At 47.8% G+C, this 20,643-nt stretch overlaps 1 protein-coding gene across 1 annotated transcript; it reads right to left on the minus strand.

Moving 5' to 3' along the window:
- Positions 1-1,395: 1,395 nt before the first annotated feature.
- Positions 1,396-19,770, minus strand: spire2 (spire-type actin nucleation factor 2). Its single transcript, XM_028432086.1, has 15 exons — positions 19,323-19,770; positions 13,924-13,967; positions 13,245-13,625; positions 12,514-12,594; positions 12,222-12,386; positions 11,256-11,342; positions 10,163-10,280; positions 8,913-9,079; positions 8,199-8,421; positions 5,752-5,882; positions 5,109-5,246; positions 4,965-5,032; positions 4,320-4,347; positions 3,542-3,639; positions 1,396-2,432 (listed from the first exon to the last, which is right to left on the minus strand). Exons 1-15 carry the CDS (start codon positions 19,624-19,626, stop codon positions 2,069-2,071), a joined length of 2,397 nt encoding a protein of 798 aa, XP_028287887.1. The 5' UTR covers positions 19,627-19,770; the 3' UTR covers positions 1,396-2,068.
- Between the last annotated feature and the right edge of the window lie 873 nt (positions 19,771-20,643).

The following is a 20,643-nucleotide window of genomic DNA, read 5'->3' on the forward strand; positions in this document are numbered from 1 at the left end:
CAGTCCCTCTGTCTGTCAGTGGCAGGCAGCAGCAGCCAATAGACACGTAGACATGTAGATTATTTATTCATGATGGCGGAGGCGGAGCGTCCATGGAGGCATTATGGATCCACTGAGTGGGACAAAGCCTTCTTAAGTTCACTCACCGTGGTGACTCTATTAATGGATACTGCTGCTGCAGACTGTAACTCTCACATCAGACAGCAGCTGGGAAAGACCTTTAAAGCTTCAATATCTGAAATAAAGCTTAATCAATGTATTAGTCATGTTTGATTAAAATAAAATATCAGATTTAAAATCAGATTTTTGTTCACAATCAAAGGCTGACCTCTGACCTGCCCTCCTGATGAGCTCATCAGCTTTCTATGGGTCATGTAAAACTAGCATGATGGAGAGTACACAGTTCAAAGAGCCAGACTGCAGTTATAGCTACTCTGTTATGCTATGCTAGTTAGCATAACCAACAGAGTTATCCCTACTGTCAAATCAATAGTCTGTCTGTGTGCCGGGCCTCTGTGACGCACGCTGATCCTTCCTCTCTGATTAGACTGAGGACCGACCACAGTGGTTACAGCCAGAACCACCACTTGTCACACTGGCTTCCGGTCTGAGCCCCTGAGCGTTCAATACTGCAGACAAAATGAAATAATGTGTGATCCTTTTCTCGAAACTTTGGTGTAAAGTCTTTTTTTCATAGCGCCCTCTGGGTGAACTGCAGCCGGTTTCAGTGCCCTGCAATGAACAGGAAGTGGACTGGCTCCTGAAATGATCACATCTGTCCATTCACCTTCAATCATCTAAACATGCTGCATCATGCTCTTAAAGGTCGGGTAGGAGATTTCATTCTGATGCACTTTTTGTTAAATTAGTGTAACTTCTCTTTACAATCCGATAGCAACCAATTAGTTCGGCAGTTTCTCATTAAAATGAAGAATATGAATCATCTGTGGAAGCTATAAAATGCTAAAAACATCAGCCAATCCTCCGGGTGGACCCTGCGCAGAGGATTGGCTGGTTGTCACTCTCTTCCTGCTCTGTGCACCAGAGAGGTACGTGCATGATGGCCGAAGTCACAGACCGCAGCTCGTCTTCAGGTGATTTGGAGGCGTGGCTTCGGGGTGAGCTCCGAGAGAAAGGGGCGTGTGTTTACTTTCCAAATCTGGCTGACTCTCTGAGTTTTCAAAATCTCCTACCCTACCTTTAAGGGACATTTTGTAATAAGCGAACAGAAAAAAAACCTTATTAGTATCAATAAATCCTCCATTTGTGTGTGCTCTCCTTTAAGAGTTCATTTTTTAGAACAAACTGGGCTGGGTGTATTTGCTGGAACTTAGTGCTGCATTTGTTCCTGAAGCTCTGAGACCACAGCGAACAGTGAAACTCAGGCAGCGCTGCTCGTGTTTGTCGTTGGGTTTTATTGCAGTTGAGGTTTACTTAGTGTTACAAAAAAACCAGAGCAGATTGCAAGCGTCCATGGGGAGTGAGAGAGAGGCGGGTGTGTCATCTGCTCGCTTCACATCAGCATCGCCATGCTGCGGCGGTTCAAAGTGCAGCCCGCAGCTTCAACCGTTACATTCACAGTGTCGCCGCCATCATCACGCGGCTGAACCTCACAAGCACAGAAGAGGCTTCGTTAATGCAGCAGCAGCAGCAGCAGCAGTCCCTGTTTGGATGATTCTAAATCAATGTTCAACAAGCTTTTACAATTTCTGTTTCTCTAAGTTACATTCAAGGCAAAAACAAGGCAGAAATCCACGGCACCAAACCACCACCCCCACCTTCGGCCTGTGCACCCCGCTCCATCCACCAGGACCCCTCTGCCCTCCAGCAGCCGCAGAGAGCTTCTTATTCAGACCTTCTGAAGTGAACAGCTCTGTGTGTGTGTGTGTGATGATGCAGTTGTGAGACAGGTGAAGAGGACTCACTAAAAAAGAGGTTTCTACATTATAGCATAACCGTTAAACGATGCATTTAATGCTGCACCCCAGCACCAGGTGGAGCAGCCGCCTCCCTGCGGCTCTCTGCTGTGTGGGAGTCGATGCACAGTGCGGTCAGAACCAGCGTCTGCTCATTGGTTCAGGTTGTTGATCGTCTCGGCGTGGAGCTGCGGCGAACGGGGAGGCGGTGAGGCGTGAGGCCGCTGCTGCTGGGGCTGGGGCTGGGCAGGCAGGTGGGGGTGACGCTGTGACTGTGGGTGAGGTTCGGGGAAAGCCTCCAGGTGGGACTGACGCTGCAGCAGTGGCCTCTGAGCTGCAGCTCGGGCCTCCTTCTTGGGAGTGTTGTTGAGGATGTCCAGGCTCCGCCGGCTGGAGGAGATGACATCAGCAACAAATTTGGTGCACTCGGCGCAGACGTCCCGCAGAGTGCAGCCGTTGGCGTACAGGTGGGGGAACTCCTCCTCCACAGAGCGGCGGGTTAAACTGCGCAGGGACCTGCGGGCGGAGGACAGGTCTGACATGTGACACACACACAGATTCCTGCGTCTTTACTTAACGTTTCAGCGCGGATACACAGATCAATATTTAATGATCAGGGCTGACTGGGCTTTATTAGAGTGCAGCAGGACACATTAGCCTGTTAGCACTTCCTGTTCCCTCAGTGTGTATCTGGATAAAATGTCAACACAAGCTCACCTGATTGTTTTAGAGTCTAAACTGCTTCATGCTGCCACTGTTGTGGTTTCCTCACAGCGGATCAGCTGGAAGTGTGAAGCCTGAAATATGATGCAGCGCTGGGCGGGACCATCACTAATGAGAAGATTAAGGTCAGCTTCTCTGATTAATATAAACATTTGCTGTTATTAAAAGTGTTCCTGTCCTGCTCGCTGCACGCTCGGGTGGTGTTGGACAGCAGGGCAGCTCTCTCTGTCTCTGTCTCCCACCCCTGTCCACTCTTCCTCGTCTGTCTTCTAACAGCCAGGAGGAGTGAGGACATTAATGACAGCTGGGTAATTATTACATAATGGCCGCTAAGAGGCCTTGGAAGAGGCGCTGCACTGATTATATAACCAAGCCTGGGGGTGGGGGGGGTGTCGGTGATTGGATGGAGTAGGCAATCTGATTGGTTGAGGTAAGCAGGGAGGCCGCCTCTGCTTAGGCTGGAGAAGGTTAGCAATCAGCGGCAGACTTTAATAGATTTAACCAGCGTTCTTAACCTCAGGTGCACATTTGTCCTTGGAGTGACAGGCTGGAGGCACAGCGGGGACAACCGGGCCTGACGGAGACCGCCACGCTACCTCCAGTGACACACACACATCACAAAACTGCAACTACTGATTAGTGATTATACTTAATTTTGCATTATTGTTGTAATTAACCCCTTATCCTCCATTGTGTGTGCAGAGCATCAGCTGGTTAGCACAGCGAGCATGTTAGCATGCTAACATTAGCCCTCACAGAGCTGGCTGTGGACCCTCAAAACCCGTTAGACGTCGGCCATGATGGAGGGAACAGATCATGTGACCCCTCGGGCTTCACCGAGCTCACTGTAAGCATGTTTTATCCTTAAGATCCACGTTTAAATGTAACAAACACAGACTCACTTGTAGACTTGGCTTCTGTGTCCGTGGCTCTTCGGGGCGCTGTGGAAGCCCACGGTGTAGACCGGGATGTGGGCCATCTTCTTGGAGGGAATCTTCATCTGGAGCAGCAGAGAAACAAGCAGAGCGCTTTCACAGCAGGTAGACTCAAACACTGAGGACGGCCCGCACGTCAACCAACACCGTAACAACTCGCCACAATAATTCAATAACACAAAGGAGTCACAACACGACACACATCACACAAAAAAACACACAAAAATCCAAACCTACAGATCACAGACCCACACATCCAACACGGCCGCAGACTGACAAATCAAAAGCAGCAGAAGAAGAAGTGACGTCAACACAAACAGCCTGAGGTCATGAGCTAATAAATGGCACAATATTCTACAAACATGTATCATTTATCATGTGAAGAAGAGGCACTCTGATCACAGAGCTGTTTATTTATTGCATACATTAACAGAATAATCTATAAAACACATAACAGCTGCTTCTGTGTGTTACAAACTTTAGTTCTGTTCAGCGAGAATCTTCGTTCACATGTAAACCTAACATCTAAATGCTGTCATGCCAACAGCAGGGGGCGCTGATGCTACAGACTCATGTCAAATATAACTTTTAAGAAGGGAAAACTATTTATTTAGACTTTTTCTAATTATATATCATTTTTTAGTTTCAAACAGTGAGATAAAATAAAACGTCCAGATCTTAAAACAGAAATGTGATGTAAGGACAAACGGACACAGAACCAGACTTCAGTTTGTTTTAAAGTTACCTTTGCGCTGCAGGAGCCGCAGACTGACCTGTAACAGAGACACAGCCCGAGTTATTTCACGCTGCAGCCACAAAGTTTTAATTAACCTGCAAAGTCCTGCGTCAGTGTAAGCTCTAAACTGACCAGTAAGTCTGTTTTTAAATCACTTTCCATGCTAGTTTGCATCATGTGTACACATTAATATAGATGTTTGCACACATGGCTTTTTCAAGAAGTTGCAGCATCACCGCGATTCTAAACAGTAAGCACACATTCGAGCACATCATCAAATATTCTGTTTAATAATCACAGTTCTCAATATGAACTTACACTTCACAAGCAGTGAGTGTTGTTGTTGCTGTGCTCTGATGCTACCATGGTAACGGCAGTGTGAGTCTCAGCTAACGTTTCTTCAGTTTGACCATTTAAATGACGTTTCCTCACACTAGCGGTAGCATCGTGTCCTTAGCTCCTAATTTGCAACTGAGTTAACAACAAGTTAGTGTGCGCTCTGTTTAAAACACCTGCAGACAGATGTGGTCTGTCAGGAAGCAGGAGAGCCGACATCAGCCAAAGGTGTGGAGGGAAGTGTCATTCCTTTACAAACTTTTTTTCCAGTATAAAACATTAACATGACTCGGAGGAAGTTAAAGTGTTCTTTGATACCTTTTGCACAGTAGGCAGGTAGACGGCCACGAGAAGAGAGGAAACTTGACTCTGCAGCAGCAGCAGACCTGAACAGAGAGCAGACCCACAGTGAGCAGCACACGGTGCAGAGACGAGCCGCTCCGAGGAGGTCCCACTCCTCACCTTTCCCCTCTTCAGGTTGTTGTACAGCTCTTTGCTCTGAAGGAACTTCTCCATCTCTGCTTTGACCAGCACTCGCCGCACGTTGATGACCTCATCCACCGTCAAGGCCAGACTCTCCACGGGGTGGCTGAACTCCTCCTGAGACACACACACAGACACACACTGTCAAACTGTGTGAAGACGTCTGCAGGAACCAGGTACACACTTACCGCTACACAAAGCTGCAGATCAGACAAACACTTCCTGATTTTCTGTCATGTGACTACTGCTCACATGTGAGTCCACCATGGCAGGACTTTTTTTTTTATGATAAATTGGTTTGTATAAAATATTTTAACTTGGATTCGGTTACATTTCAGACTGAACTGCACATGATGCATTCAAAGACAATCGGAGAGTAACTAATCTGACTTTTTTGCGTTCAGTTTGTGGCAGGGATGGACAGTGTTTTTGGTAAGCATCCATTTCAAGCCCCTCCTTCAGCCATAACTATATGACCTCCAGAACTCCCCGACTGGTCTGCAGCTCTGACCACACAGGCCGGCCTTCACTCCCCATGTGCTGCACATTTTTCCTGCAACAGGTCCACTTCCTGCAGCAGCTGAATGTTTCTGCAGCACCACCTCTGACACCTCTGTCTCACCATCCACTGATGCTCCGCTTCAGCTCTGGAGCTGGATGTGGTCGCCTCTGGTCCCTCTGTGGTCTCGTCCACTGAACTCAGAGACAGGCGGGCTGGTGAGGGCGGCGCCCAGCCGTGCAGGGGGAAGGAGGCTGGAGTGTGAAAGAGAGAGGGAGAGAGGAAAGAATGAAGCTTAAAGAGTGAGCCCCATGAATTACACATCAGCCTGACTCAGATCTCAGCCCCTCACAGCGCCTGTTGATGGACTCTGTAGAGGCCAGCTGGTCTGACGCAGCAGACCACACACAGGCGGCCTCTTCAAATGGAAGGTGTCAATTTGGCTGGAATGGAAAGTAAACAGGCTGAGAGGCCGGCCGGTAAACATCATCAGTACATATAATTTGGATCAGCTGCTGATGACAGCCAGGGCTTACAGGCTTACGTCCTCACACACAGTGAAGGCAGGAGACCCCCCCCCCCCTCCTGCAGGCAGACCAGTGTACTGCAGCCCACAGTGAGGCCTGTTGCACCACGTGAAGGCTGAAAGATCGCTCTTCATACAATTACCTCTGCAGGCGGACCAACGGGCCGCTAATGCACGAACCATCTCCATCAGACAGATGAGACGCTTTCCTGCTGCACACCATTCAGAGCCATTACCCCCCTCTGCCGACTCCACCTTATCAGCACATCTTGATATTTGATTAGAATCCATCACAAGTCTCTCAACAGCTTCATGGCCACGGTGTCCGCAGCAGCTCAGATTTCAGTGAGGCAACAGAGGCGTAATGAAGCAGTGATGGAGGCGGCAGCGACACAACGTCTCCACGACCACTGAGTCATGGCGCTGCTCTGACGGCCAGAAGCAGATAAGAACACAGACACAGGAGCTGCTGCTTCACATCCAGGACTCAAGGTCAACATGTGTAGACCACTGTATTGATGAGTGCACTCAGTTTAACCTTTTAGGGTCATTGATCCTCACTGGGAACCAACACGAGGATGGAAAGACATTAACCTCCCCTCTGCAGCTCAATGATGTGTGTTTGAGTCCAGCCAGTTAAAGGAGCTCAGTTATCTGCATGCAGCTCCTGAGACAGTGGAGGAAAGATTAAAAACGAGGGCTTTATATATTTTGTTTGTCCGTTTGTGAAGTTTTATATAAATATTTTATAATCCTTATGATGATAGAATCATCTGGATCCTGCCCATGCTGAACACTTCCTCTCCTGTTTGCAGAGGAAGCTGGGCTGGTGCTTTGTCTCCCCCTGTGGGAGGAGGGTTAAAATTGCAGCCGGTGTGAGCCGCCTGCAGCTGCAGAAGCAAAACCAGCTGCTGCTGTGGTTAATTATCTTCCTTTAAGGCCAAATAGGAAGCTGGAACTGCTGAAATGAGCCGCAGCAGCACTTGGTTTGGATTAATTAACTGCAGGCTTCTCACTTTTTATGAATGAGAGCAATTCTGTGTGTAACGAGGCTGCAATCCTCTTATAAAAAGCACCGACTGCTGCTTGTTTGAGGCGTTTATAAACGGCTTTAAAAAGTGAGACGATACAGCTGGAGTGAAGTAAAACGTACTTCCTGTTTTTACAGAGTTGTGTGTTTTCTCAGTATAGAGTCCGATCAAAAACAATATGTTGATTAGACATCAGATTAAGTCGTAAACACAACATCATCAGACCAGTGGACAGCTGTCCCCCTTTTTGTCTTTGTAAGACAGAGGTGAAGGTGGACAGGTGGAGTCTGCATGTGGACCAGGAGCTGTGGAGGACCCAACAGTCCACCAGCAAACAAATCCACATTCTATAAGGCCCCGTTCACACTGGGGAAAAAAATGTGGCTTAAGCAGGATTTGGCCGCATCCAGATCAATCCAGATGTGTTTTTTATCGAGTGTGAACACCTCGAATCCGGCTGAATCCAGTTTGATTTCAAGCCGGCTAGATCCACCTCTCGAGGGTGGATCTAGCCGGCTTGGCTCAAATGTGGCTCAGGTGTGAACGCAAATGTGGCGAGCGAATCCGGCTAGCCACATTATTAGCCATATTACGAGGCGCCACCTAGTGGTTTGGAGAACAGCAAACACGCTGGATGAAGCCGGATTGAGTGTGGACACAACTGTGTGCTAGCCAGATTTGAAAATAGGTCTGAACGCATCCAGCTTAAAGGCTGTCTGGGCTCAATCCTACTCTAGCTGGAATGACGTTCTCCAGTGTGAACGGGGCCTTAGAGAGCCGATTGACCAGGAAGCAGAGAGCAGCATCACATGACCTGATGCCCTCCAATCACACACCAGTTCAAACTCAGTTCAGAGTGACAGAAAAACAGCTGATCTTCAAAATAAAAGCATCCAGGTGACCACTTAATGAAGCTATTAAAGCAGAACTCACCCCGGATCGACTCATCTGAGAAAAACAACAAATAAAAAGTAACTTCATTATAAACCGAGTGCCACTGTGCTCATTCAAACCTCTGTGAAGAGGAGGCGGCCCGGTGCCGGTCAGCGTCCTGGACCGAGGCCTCTCCCCCCTCAGCCTGACCGCCCCGTCCAGCTGTGCCGACTCCGACAGGGAAGGGAGCATCTCGCTGCGGAGCAGGGCCAGGTCGTGCTCCGAGAAGGACCGGTCCCTCTTCAGAGGGGTGGGTGAGCTCTCCGCCCGCCGCAGCTCCCCGTTGTCTGGAGACTCCTCCTCCTGTGGGGTTCAGAAAAAAAACACTTATTTGAATGGCCCTTTGATTTACATCTGGAACAATGAACATCTGATCCTCCCTCTGTAACGGTAATCCCTCCAAATTGATTCATTTTCTAATTCAAACTCAAAAACCTCATCCTCCAAGAAATGTTTGTAGAGCTTAAACTCTAATCTGCTTTAAATTGCTTCGCAGCAGAAGGGACGTGGACGAGCCGAGCCCGCCGGACACCACAGAGGAGGCCTCGGAACAGCCTCCACCCTCAGGAAAACACTGACACATGAAAAGCAAACACACCAAACGGCGAGCTGCCGCCTGAGACAGCGAGCATGTTCTTAAAATGCTGAAGCAACAAAATGTTTGATGTAACAGAAAAAAAAGTGGATGGAGAAAAACACAGCTCCCCCGAGGCGTCCTCCACCCTCCTCTCTGCACGGAGGAAGGTAAACACCTGTCAGCGGTGACAGTGCTTCGCCTTCACATCCCAGCTCACCTCAGATATGTTCATCTCCTCCATCTCTGCCAGAGTCGGAGCCTTCAGGAGGATACGCGGGCGGGACAGCGGACGAGGCCCGGGCTCTGACACGGACAGGTCGATGCAGGAAGTAGATTTGACATTGCAAGGACACGTCTGAGCCAGGCAGGGCAAAGAGCCAAACGCTGAGGGAGGAGAAGCCACAAACAACACCGTCAGGGAACAACAGAGGCAGGACAGAGTGAGGACAGAGGCAGGACGTCTGGTCCTCAGATGTGCCCTCTGTTACTATTGTTGTTGTAGTTTGTTATTGCTTTATAAAGAGTCACATTTAGAGCTCACTCGTAGCTGAATCCTCCATGACAGCAGCCGGTTAAACTGTGCAGAACTTTTACATGTTTATATTTAGTGTTTCGGAGCTGAAAAATATAGCCAATAGCTGCAGTTCATCCAGTGTCCACTTGAGGCTCCATTGTATATAAAGATAGATGACACACAACAGCTCCCCAAGAGCCAAAAACATCTGGAGCGCCCCCTGGTGGCTGGCTGCAGTACAGGTCATGTGGAGGAACAGACACTGTGGACAAGTGGAACTGCAGTTCCTACCAGGGGCCAGTTAAGGCCGGCTCCAAAAATACAACTGACTCCCTTTTGGAGCCAGCCCCTAGTGGACACTGGAGGAACTGCTGTTTTTAACACTGCTACTAGACCTGGCTTCTTTTCTCTGAACATTACGACCTGGTTTTAACATGATGCTCCAGTGCAAACTGAACAGAAGCTGCCTTAATTTAATATTAATATCAGTCCAAACCGCGGACAGACACAGACACAGACACACACACAGGGATAAAAGCAAAGCAAACACTGCACTTTAATTTTCAGAGTTAATGTGTCTTTAAACTCTATGACAGGAAGTAAAATCTGATGAAATAGTAATTTAGGTTCAGAAGGTGGCAGAGACGAAGGTTTTTAAGGCTCCTACAGCTCCATGCTGACCTTGGTCTGTAAACAGCAGCTCAATATCTATGAAACCTGAATCCACCTCCACATGTAACGCTGAATGGAAAAGTGCTCTCATGTTGTGACCCTTACAGGTTGCAAGTACACAGTGTACAGACATCAGCAAGTTGATTCACATTTTGTCCGAGTTTTCCACTTGAATCATTAATTCTTTGAGGTCTCTTTAACACCATCTAAAGTAATGTTTATATTCTAATAAATATAAACTAAAGCACGTTTTAAGGAAAGCTGAAGCACTGTGCTCTTACGTCTGGAATTGGGCAGCACCACGGGTCGGAGCTTCCTCTCCTGCTTGATCTCAGCCAGGACCCGGTCATGGAGGGACTGTTCCTGGGGGGGAGGAGGGGGGAGGCTGCGCTCTGAAACCTAATGAGAAGAAGCAATCAGACCACAACCACACATATGAGAAGGATAACCACACGTCCTGATGAATGAGTAAATAGACTGAAAAGACCATATGTAATATAAAAGTTTTTTTTGTTCTTTCAAACTCCTAAAAAAAACACGACATTTGGTTGATAACACACCCATAAATTCATAACATTAAACACTGCAATTTTCAGCTGCCATCCTGATGAATCCCAACCCCTATGAACACGTAGAAATATGTACACATGTTTTCAATAACTGAAATATCGACCTCATATTAGGTTTTAAAGGTCGGGTAGGAGATTTTGAAAACTCAGTGAGAGTCAGCCAGATTTTGAAAGTAAACACACGCCCCTTTCTCTCGGAGCTCACCCTGAAGCCACACCTCCCAATCACATGGACGCGCATCACCTGAAGACGAGCTGTGCCTTCGGCCATCATGCACGCACCTCTCTGGTGCACAGAGCAGGAAGAGAGTGACAACCAGCCAATACTCCTACAGGGTCCACCCGGAGGATTGGCTGATGTTTTTATGTTTTATAGCTTCCACAGATGATTCATATTCTTTGTTTTAATGTGAAACTGCTGAACTAATCGGTTGCTATCGGATCGTAAAGAGAAGTTACACCAATTTAACAAAAAGTGCATCAGAATGAAATCTCCTACCCGACCTTTATAGGGGAGGACGGGCTGAACCTGCCCATGTCCATTCTGAGCAAATACCGTAACACATTGTATAGACATGCATCTAAAATCCTCACAGGTGAGAGCTGAAAACCTGTTGTGTTGGCAACAGGAACATTCACTCCTCCAATCATTCACAGTCACACACACTATACAAGCAAAGAGAGACATCTTAACAAAAAAATAACAAAAAGGACAGAACAAGCAGAAAGGTCCAGACCTAAGTGGCCATGTTGTCTTTTTAACTTATCTGAAGAACCATTTAACATTTTATTTGTTTGAACTCACAGGTTTCAGTGGAGGTCTTGATCGGATGAAGTCCAGGATCAGTTCATGAGCATTTCTCTTCACTCTGGTAGGAATGTCACCGTCCACCTGAGGGACACAAGAAACGCCAGGAGTGTCAGACTGTGTCTTACAGACTGAGCAGTGACATCCATCACAGTGTTTGTGTGTAAAGATGAACTGCAGCTGCCAGAACACCACAAGGTGAAGGATTGACCCTTCAACTTCTTTCACTATCTACAAGTCAAGAGACACTTCAACTGCTTTCAGCATCTGTAGCTTAACTGACACTTCGCCTGCTTTTAGCATCTGTAGCTTAACTGACACTTCGCCTGCTTTTAGCATCTGTAGCTTAACTGACACTTCGCCTGCTTTTAGCATCTGTAGCTTAACTGACACTTCGCCTGCTTTCAGCATCTGTAGCTTAACTGACACTTCGCCTGCTTTTAGCATCTGTAGCTTAACTGACACTTCGCCTGCTTTCAGCATGTACATGTCAACTGACAATTCAACTACTTTCAGCATCTACACATTTTCTTCAACTGCATTAAGCATCTAGGGGTTAAATAACACTTCAACTGCTTCCAGTATGTCCACTCCTTTAAGCATATTGTTGTTAGCTGACACTTCAACTCTTTAATGTATCAACAGGTCAACTGACACTTCAGCTGCTTTCAGCATGTACAGGCTAACAGGTTTAGCTGTTCACACATATAAGACTCCACTAACACTTCAAGCTTAACTGACACTTCGCCTGCTTTTAGCATCTGTAGCTTAACTGACACTTCGCCTGCTTTCAGCATCTGTAGCTTAACTGACACTTCGCCTGCTTTCAGCATCTGTAGCTTAACTGACACTTCGCCTGCTTTCAGCATCTGTAGCTTAACTGACACTTCGCCTGCTTTCAGCATCAACAGGTCAGCAGACAGTTTTACTGCCTTCACGTCTTCACATCAGTACCGGACTCACCATGACTTTGCGCAGCTGGAACTTGCGAGCTCGTATGTCCTGCATCAGCATCTCAAACGGCGTCAGGCTGAACTCAGTGGGCAGCGGATTGAACGGCTGCTCCTGCACTTTCTTCAACTTCACCCCCTGCCTGAGCTCCTTCATCAGCTGCACCCACAGACGCGCCTGGGATGGAGACAACAACAACAACAACACACATCTGCATGCGTCAACGTGACAACGCTGCCTTCTCCGGTCACACAGACCGCTGCTTTGTCTCTCTGTCTGATGAAAACTGCTCGTCGTGTCTCACCCAGTCTCTGTGTTTCAGCGCGTCCAGCTCAGCCGTCGATCGGTCCTCCAGGGTTTCCTCTGTGGAGATCTTCTTCAGCATCTGTGCAGCAAAACGCAACTCATCATTTATTAATGGACACTTCAACACCTACAAGGATCTACAAGTTAACCGACACCTCGACTGCTTTAAGCAACAAGTTAAGTGACACACTATTTTAACACGTTAATTGACACTAATAGCTTTTATAAGTTGGGGTGACACTTCAACTGCTTTCAGCAGATATAATTTATCAACCCCTTCAACTGCTTTTTTATTTTTATGTCAAAGCACCATTTTACAGACTTTTTCTCTGGGAGTTTGGGGCAAAGTTAAAATGTCTGAAGTTGTTTTTATTTAAAAACTCGGCAGCTGTTTGTCAAACACCTGCTTCTCTTCATCTTTTACGCATCAGTATGAAAGGCACTGTGTTTGCCATGTGCATGCATTGATTAGGATCGGTGTGTCTGCTAAGCACCAGTGGTGGAACTGCTGCAGCAGCAGAAGTCAGATTTCAGAACAAACGGAGCGTCTTGAGTCGTTTATCAGTGGCAGCACTGCAGCGTGTAAACAGGAATATTAATAGAGCATTTCAAAGACACCCAGAGTGAGGTGCACCCACTGGAGGCAGCAGCAGTCAGAGTCCACTGAGGTGAATAAAAAGCAGGTCATGCTGGTGGTTGTGCTGGATTTATGCATTTTAAAGCCTGTACCTCCTTTGCATCTCTGATCTTGATGAGGAAGGTCTGCAGCTCCAGAGTCTCCACAAACAGAGCCCTGCACACGGCCTGGTAGTGCTCTGCAGCCAGGCTGGGGTTGGCCAGCCGAGACGCACACAGCGCCATCACCTGGCGGAACGTACACACCGGCCTCATCGCTCCCTCCTCCCCCTCCTCTTCCTCCTCCTCCTCCTGTCCACTGTAGCCCTCATCCATGGCACCGTTGCTGGTGGTGCTGTCGCCCTCTCCGTCCTGGTCGCCAGCAGCCATGCGCTCGATGAGGCGCTCCAGCTGCGGGCTGAGCTCCCGCTCCTCGCTGTCATCCAGACCCCAGTCCAGAGCTCGGTAGATGGCCACGCCGAGCGACCGGACCAGCTGGAGGGATGGTGAGGAAGAAACGCCACAGTCAACATCAACAAGTTCCTTCCTGCTGTTCAAACTGTAACCACACGCTGCATTTCAATTAAAGAAGGCAAGGGCGTCATTTCCAGTGTGACCTCATGGTGGCAGTGTTGTCTAAAAGCAGGCGTGTGTCTGGCTGTTTGTGGCAGTGATGTGATGCTGCAGCACCTGGGCATCAGGTTTAGTGCAGAACAGCATTTTTGAATGGTTTCTATGACAACAGCTTCAGCTTCAGACCATCAGGAATATCAGGGTCACTGTGCTTCCTCACCTGGTGCTCTGCTGCGGGTGGAGCAGGAGGCCCGTCAGCACCATCTGAAGAGACAAAGAAAAGTACTTTAACCAGCGCAGAATGTTTGTCTCCCCCTCCAGGCACTGAGGGAAATGACAAGTTCATATAAAGCTGGGGAACATGTGCAGACGTGTAAAGGACTGCAGTTCCTCTCAGGGCCTCTAGGACCTTCAAAAGTTTTTCCACCAAATTTTTAGTGGAAAAATGTTTCTGTGCACTTATTCACACCACCACCAGAGGGCAGACTGCTACGCAGAAACCATTTAATTAAAGAACAAGCAGAGGCCACACACAGGGGGCGCTGCGGGGCGGTGTTACGAATAAAATATTATTAAAAACCATTTCCTCATGAATGCTGGATAGTGAACATTAATAAAAACAACATCTGTTTCCTTCAAACGTGTGGACTCCACAGTGAGTCTGTCACTGGTGCAGACAGGTTAGCGTGCTTTTGTCCGAGAGTACAAAACAAGCTTTTACTCCCAGCTCAGATGTCAGAAATGACACCCGAGAGGCCTGAAACTCCTCCATCAGCAGCACTCACTGCGGAGAAACAGGAGACTGGATGGACGGGAGGAGGAGGAGGAGGAGGAGGAGGAGGAGGAAGAGGAGACAATGAACAAGAATAAAGGAGGAGTCAGCAGAAAAAAAAGAAACGCACTGCAAAAAAAAAGAGAAAATCTCATGAACCATCGGGATAAAAAAAAGAAGTTAGGCCATAAAATGATGAATGAATGTGATGATGTGATGATCAGCTATCACTGGACACCTGCACACAGCTTCAGAAAGTGAGAGGCCTGACAGGATAAGAAAAATACACTTTAATCCCAATGATGAAATATTAATATTTTCTAAATTGCAGGAAGTAGAAGCTCAACTATCTAGTTCTAAAACTAATATTTAAGATTGTGTATTTTTTTTCGTAGCACTTTTAGAATGACTGTCATGAATCTTCACGGCCCTCAGACAAACACAGCGTCACTCTGTTCCCCGGCCGAACACAGACGCTCTTCCATCTCCATGATATGATGCCGCCTGCCCCTCAGCAGTGAGATGATACGAAGGCCTGCAAACCTGACAGACCGGTTCCCATAAAGCTTGGCTGGGTCACACAGTGAAAGCACTGATACCTGCACCAGTTTCCCACAGTTACAGCCCAGTAAACACAAAAGAAGACTCTTCTTACTCTGAAAACACTTCCAGGAGCGAGCCCCTCCAGCCTGACAACAATGACCCAGTTAGCTGCATGGACAGCAGGGTGTCTCCCTGCACTGGACTCATGTTCCACGGAGGACCATGACTTACAAGCAGCCAGTGTTTGGTGAGGTTTATAAAATAAGGCTCATATTTTGGTTAAAAAAAAGGTCATTTCACAACATTTTAGTGCCGAGAAAAGGTGCCAAAGTGTTAAAGGCTGCAGTCCCCACTGCAGCCACTAGGGACAACGATACAGAGGACCATTTTTAGGTTATAATTCTGCACATAAGGGCGTGGCAGCTTTGAGTGACAGGCAGGTGTCGACTCAGATTGTGAGCCTCCTGCTTCCACCTTTAGTTCCGTTCATATTCCATCTCTTTGCCTGTATTTGGATTAAGCAGGAGTTTAGGTGCCAACATGGCGTCAGCAGGACAACCTCCCACAGGCTCTTCAGAAACCTGTGGGTGATGTCACAGATGCTCCTGTCTGTGTGTATGATGCCTGGACAGGAGACGTCAATACGGCTGCAGCTTTACAATAGCAGCATAACAGCAGCACACTCTGTGTCACACCACCAATAACACTCACTGATCACTACAAACATTTTCAGTGTGAGGTGAACCAGTGGGAATGTGATTTGTTTTGTTCAAACATTAATTGATCATTTTGGCCTGATGATGGCGCTGCATGAAAACATGGATCACACTGCGAGAACGACAATCTGTCCAGCAGCAGCCATGATCAGCAACGCCACTAAAAACAGACACGATCTGTCAGCTGACCTGAGCGTCTCCCGGCCAACTGGCAGCGGGCGAGTGTTTGATCACGACTGATTTAATGATGAGTCCCCACATCACACACAGCCGCCGTCTCATGAGCCTGGAGTAACACAGTTCATTCTACATAACGAAGGAAAACAGTTCATCTAAAAGGCTAATAACACCCCCGATGTGTATACACACACACACACACTCAGAGCAAGGCAAGATGGACTCTGCCATCTGTTGCCATGGAAATAAGGTCTTAGACACAAAGTGAAAGAGAGGGAAAGTAGGTTAGGAAGAGCAGCAGAAATATATAATGAAGAGATGAGGTAATGAGGGTTTAGATGATAACTTGGGAAAAGCTCGAAGAAATGATCCTCACAGTCTGTGTGAAAGAACTCAAGGCCACCTGACCTCTGACCTCATCACCCTTCATCAGATTTTATAAATGATTCATGGGCTGAACAGGAAGCAGAAGCATGAAGGGCAGCAGACCCTGTCCACATACTTTTTGGTCATGCAGTGTATATGGATGAGGTGGAGATAAACCTTTCTGCCTTCGACTCAGTCTTGTCGACAACAACAACCAACACTTTCCCCTCACAGTCCCCTTACAGTACATGCAGCGTACCGTAAACATCATCTCTTCAAGGGTTTCCACAGATAAAAGCAGCTTCCTGTCCTTGAACAAGCTGTTTGACATTTGGGTGGAGCGAGTGTTTTATCTGACAGCAGCAATATGAATCAGGACTTGGACTTCCTGCCGGCCTCAGGTGTCCTCAGCGAGTCACCGCTCCCCTCTTTAACCTGCAGACAGGGTGAGGAATAACCCGCAGATATCAAAGAGACGACAAGGCCTGCTGGAGCAGCAGGAGAGGCCAACATGAGAAATAAAAGCAGTTTATAAGCTGTGAGCGCTGCAAAGGACAACAGGACGGCCACTAGACACAAGAATGTACCGATGAGGATGGAGGGAAGTCCCGGAGACATGTGACGAGGGCCTCTGGACGGATGCTCAATACTTCATCAATAATTCAGCTGTCAGAACTAAAGAGTCATCGTGACTCTAAGGTCAGGTTTTGGTGCTTCTCGGTCTTGAATAACAACAGATCTCATATTTTAAGGTTTTGAAGTCCAGGACGTCTGACGGCTGTTTGTGACATTTTACTGATGAATCACATGACCGTGTGTTTAACTGTAAACAAAAACTTTATGCTAACAGCTACCTGCTAGCCTCCAAAGGTCCCCAGCAGCTTGATCTGATTGGTTAGCTTATGGCTGACAGGTGGTTAATCCAATCAGCTGCACTTCTCTCCTCTCTCTCCACAGAGAATCACATCACAGTGCTTCAGCCTCTTTTATGTCCTTGTTTTGGTTCTTTTCTTTGACCCTTTCGTCTCTGTGCTGCAGTACGTGCAGCAGGATTCAGTTTACATCATGGCCGTCGTCAGGAAAACGCGCTGATGTTCACAGACCGAGGCCGCCCCTCATTTTTCATATCAGAGGACACGAGGCTCCTCCTCCCTCCTCCTGTACCTGCTCATTCTTCTGCAGGTCTGTGTTTACTGTGAACTGCAGCTCATATCTGGGCTGACACTAACCTCCTCCTCCTCCTCCTCTTCTGCAGACTGTTGAACAACCTGTTCAGATTTCCAGAAAGTCTCCGGCCCTGCTGTGAATGCTAATGGAGCAACACGCTGTATATTTAGACTCCCAGGATGGGATGCTTTCAGCAGCCCAAATAAAATCAGCTCCTTTAAGATGGGGAGTTGAGGCAGCGCTCAGTCTCCTGCTGATGAAGAGCAAAAGCTGCAGAACTGACACCAAACACAGTGTCACAGCGTAGTGAGACGTTTTCTCCAGAATAACGTCTGGATCAACACAGACAGGAGACGTAAACAGGTCATTGGTTCATGAACAGCAGCAAGATGAAGTCAATGTGAAGGGGCCAAAACTGCAGTTCCTCCTGTGTCCACTGGAGGCTGCCTCCACTTCCCACGATGCATTGTGGGATACATTAAGACACTTAAAATCTCTCACTACACATTCGGACAGCACTACAACATGGTGAAGGCTCTATATAGACTGTATGTAGTGATTATGGAGAGATTTAAGACACAGCCGCAAGCGATGATGTCAGAAAGGGATGAGGAGTCAATCAGACCCCCCCCCCCCCCCCCAGCCCTATGATTATCATCATTAAATAGAAATATTGTAATAATACACCACGTAGTACATGATTGATGGGCCCTATGAAGGTCCATCACATAACCAGGCTACAGGATCTCATTATATCAGCATGGATAACACTGTGGGCTTCAGGGCCCCCTGAGACCTTGGGTCCCGAGCCTGGTTCCGGTAGGCCCGTGCAGTAATCCATCCCTGACTGATGTGCGAGCAAACCAACGACTGTAATAAGAACCACTGCATTAAATGTTGACTGAAGTTATTGTTGAAACCCTGACGTTGTTCATGTAGCAGACATAAACTTCATCCGCACTCCTGACAGTCCACAGCTCCACAGCTTCTTTCAACCTGCTGTGGCCTCCCGGTCCACAGAGGGAACACCAGGTATCCAGGCCTGATGCTACAGGGTAGACCAGGACCTCAGACCTTCCGTGATTCCACCCCAGGCTGAGTCTGTGCAGACTGCTGCTTCACTGGGCCGCAGTCAGGACATAAATACTTCACACGCAGGAGGATGTGATGCAGGTTCAACCAGAAGACTGCGTAAAATCCTCCGGGCTGCCATCCGCCCTGTGAAGCCTCCAAAACAGTCCGTGCATGAGGGGCTGGTCGGTGACGCTGTGCGCAATGAATTATTAATCATTTACCGGCAGAATACAAGTCATCCTCGTTGGCACGGCCGGTGCGACAGAAAATACAGATATTACATAAAATATGAGCGCATGTGTGTGTGCAGGTGGATGGAGGCGGAGAACATGTATGAACGCATCTGAAGGTCAGCGGGGCAGGATTGAGTGTTTGTGACGGGACAGACCAGCACGGCAGCGTCCGGCTCCCCCTGACCAACCCCGCGCTCCTGTGCGCCACACTCCATTCAGAAACACTCCAACTTAATCAAACATCGGTTAGTTTGGGCTTCCTGAAGGTAAACAAAAACATTTCAAAGACATAATTAAGTGGTGACATAAACTGAAATTCGGCGCTGATCTGGACCACCAGAGTGCGCAGATTAGCGCACTTTTGACAGGAATATCGCTGCTAGTTTGGGTGCAGCTGAAACAAGTCGCTGTCTCAGTGAAACGGTTCGGTTCTGTGAGTTTTGCTTCAGGCCGATTGCTGCTGTGGGGTTTATTGTGTAAAACACAACACGTCTGATGTTAAATGTTACTTTTGTGAACTTGTTTGGAGTCAAACTAGGACGGAGGGAAGTTAAGGAAGCAGCGGTCCTACCGTGTTGCTGCTGGGGCTCCGGCTGTAACGACACGGTTCCGTCCCGGTGCAGGAGGATGGAGGACGGGTCCTTCACCCGGCTGACTCTCCCGGCCGGCGGGCGGGGCACCCTGAGTCCGCTGCAGCACTGGTAACACACCGCCCATGCCTGCTCCTCGTTGATGGGCTGCTCGTAGGACTTCAGCACCTCCTCCAGAGACAGCTCCCGGGGCTCCGCCAGGTCCCGCGGCTCCCCGCGCTCCGTCGGGGCGCTCACCCGCGGGTCTCCGTCCTCGCCGGCGCTTCTGTTGGTGGATCTGGCCATGGCTGCGACGCCGAGGAGCCCATACTTCACTCCGCCGGCACCGGGGCCATCTGTGCAGTCCCGCCGCTTAATGTCTCCTCAGCTACCGCAGCTGCGGCTCATTATCACCGCGCTGTCAAGGTGGAAACCGGAAGCACACCACTTCCGGTTCAAGTTTTCACAAATAAAAGCACAAAACACCTAAAGTAAAGTTGTACATACTGTTTTAAATAAAGCGCCAGAGGTCAGACTTCTATCAACAGATGTAAACAACAGTATGACAGTATGTTTAAAGCTTTTGTTACGTGTGCAAAAACAACCCTGAAAGCTCAGTGAGGGCCAAATAAACCTGTGAATCACCAGCATCACGGAAACACACGCCAAAGTAATTACTTAATACTCACTGTAATTATTATCAAGTCACGATAACTGATTCACAAATTCTATTAAAATTAAAATCTACAAATTGTAACTTTGAGTAAAGTTAGGCATCGTTTACGGCTGACCTTACATGCTTTTAATTTGAAGCGTTTCCGGTTCTGGTCTTGTGTGTTTTTTTCTGTCTAACTTGACTTCGCTTGTTGCCATACTGTATCAGCCAATCAGAGAGAGGAGCGCTCCTGCGGCCCTCGCGGCTGTAGCGTCATCCACCTGCAGAGGAAACGTTCATCTTCATCAATCATTAGATCAACATGTGTCTCAGTTATTTCAAGTTATGATCACAGCCGTCAGAAGATGACGTAACAGGATGTATCAGAGTGGAACATTATGAAAAATAAACACTGGACCTGCACCAGGGGGGGGGGGGGGGGGGAGCCGCAATGACACTCTGCTGACCACAAGAGGGCAGTGTTGCTTGAACACACCAGTGATAAGAGTCATAAACATATTGATTCATGAGAGATATGAACCAATAAACACATAAAAATAACGGTTATTTGTAATTACAAGGCTTGAATCACCATCAGTAGAAGTGTGTATTAACTGTTAATATACTTTAATTAAACACAATAAACACTGTAGATAATAAGTTAATGA

The sequence above is a fragment of the Parambassis ranga genome, chromosome 19 (genome assembly GCF_900634625.1).
Source record: "Parambassis ranga chromosome 19, fParRan2.1, whole genome shotgun sequence".
NCBI classification, from domain to species: Eukaryota; Metazoa; Chordata; class Actinopteri; family Ambassidae; genus Parambassis; species Parambassis ranga.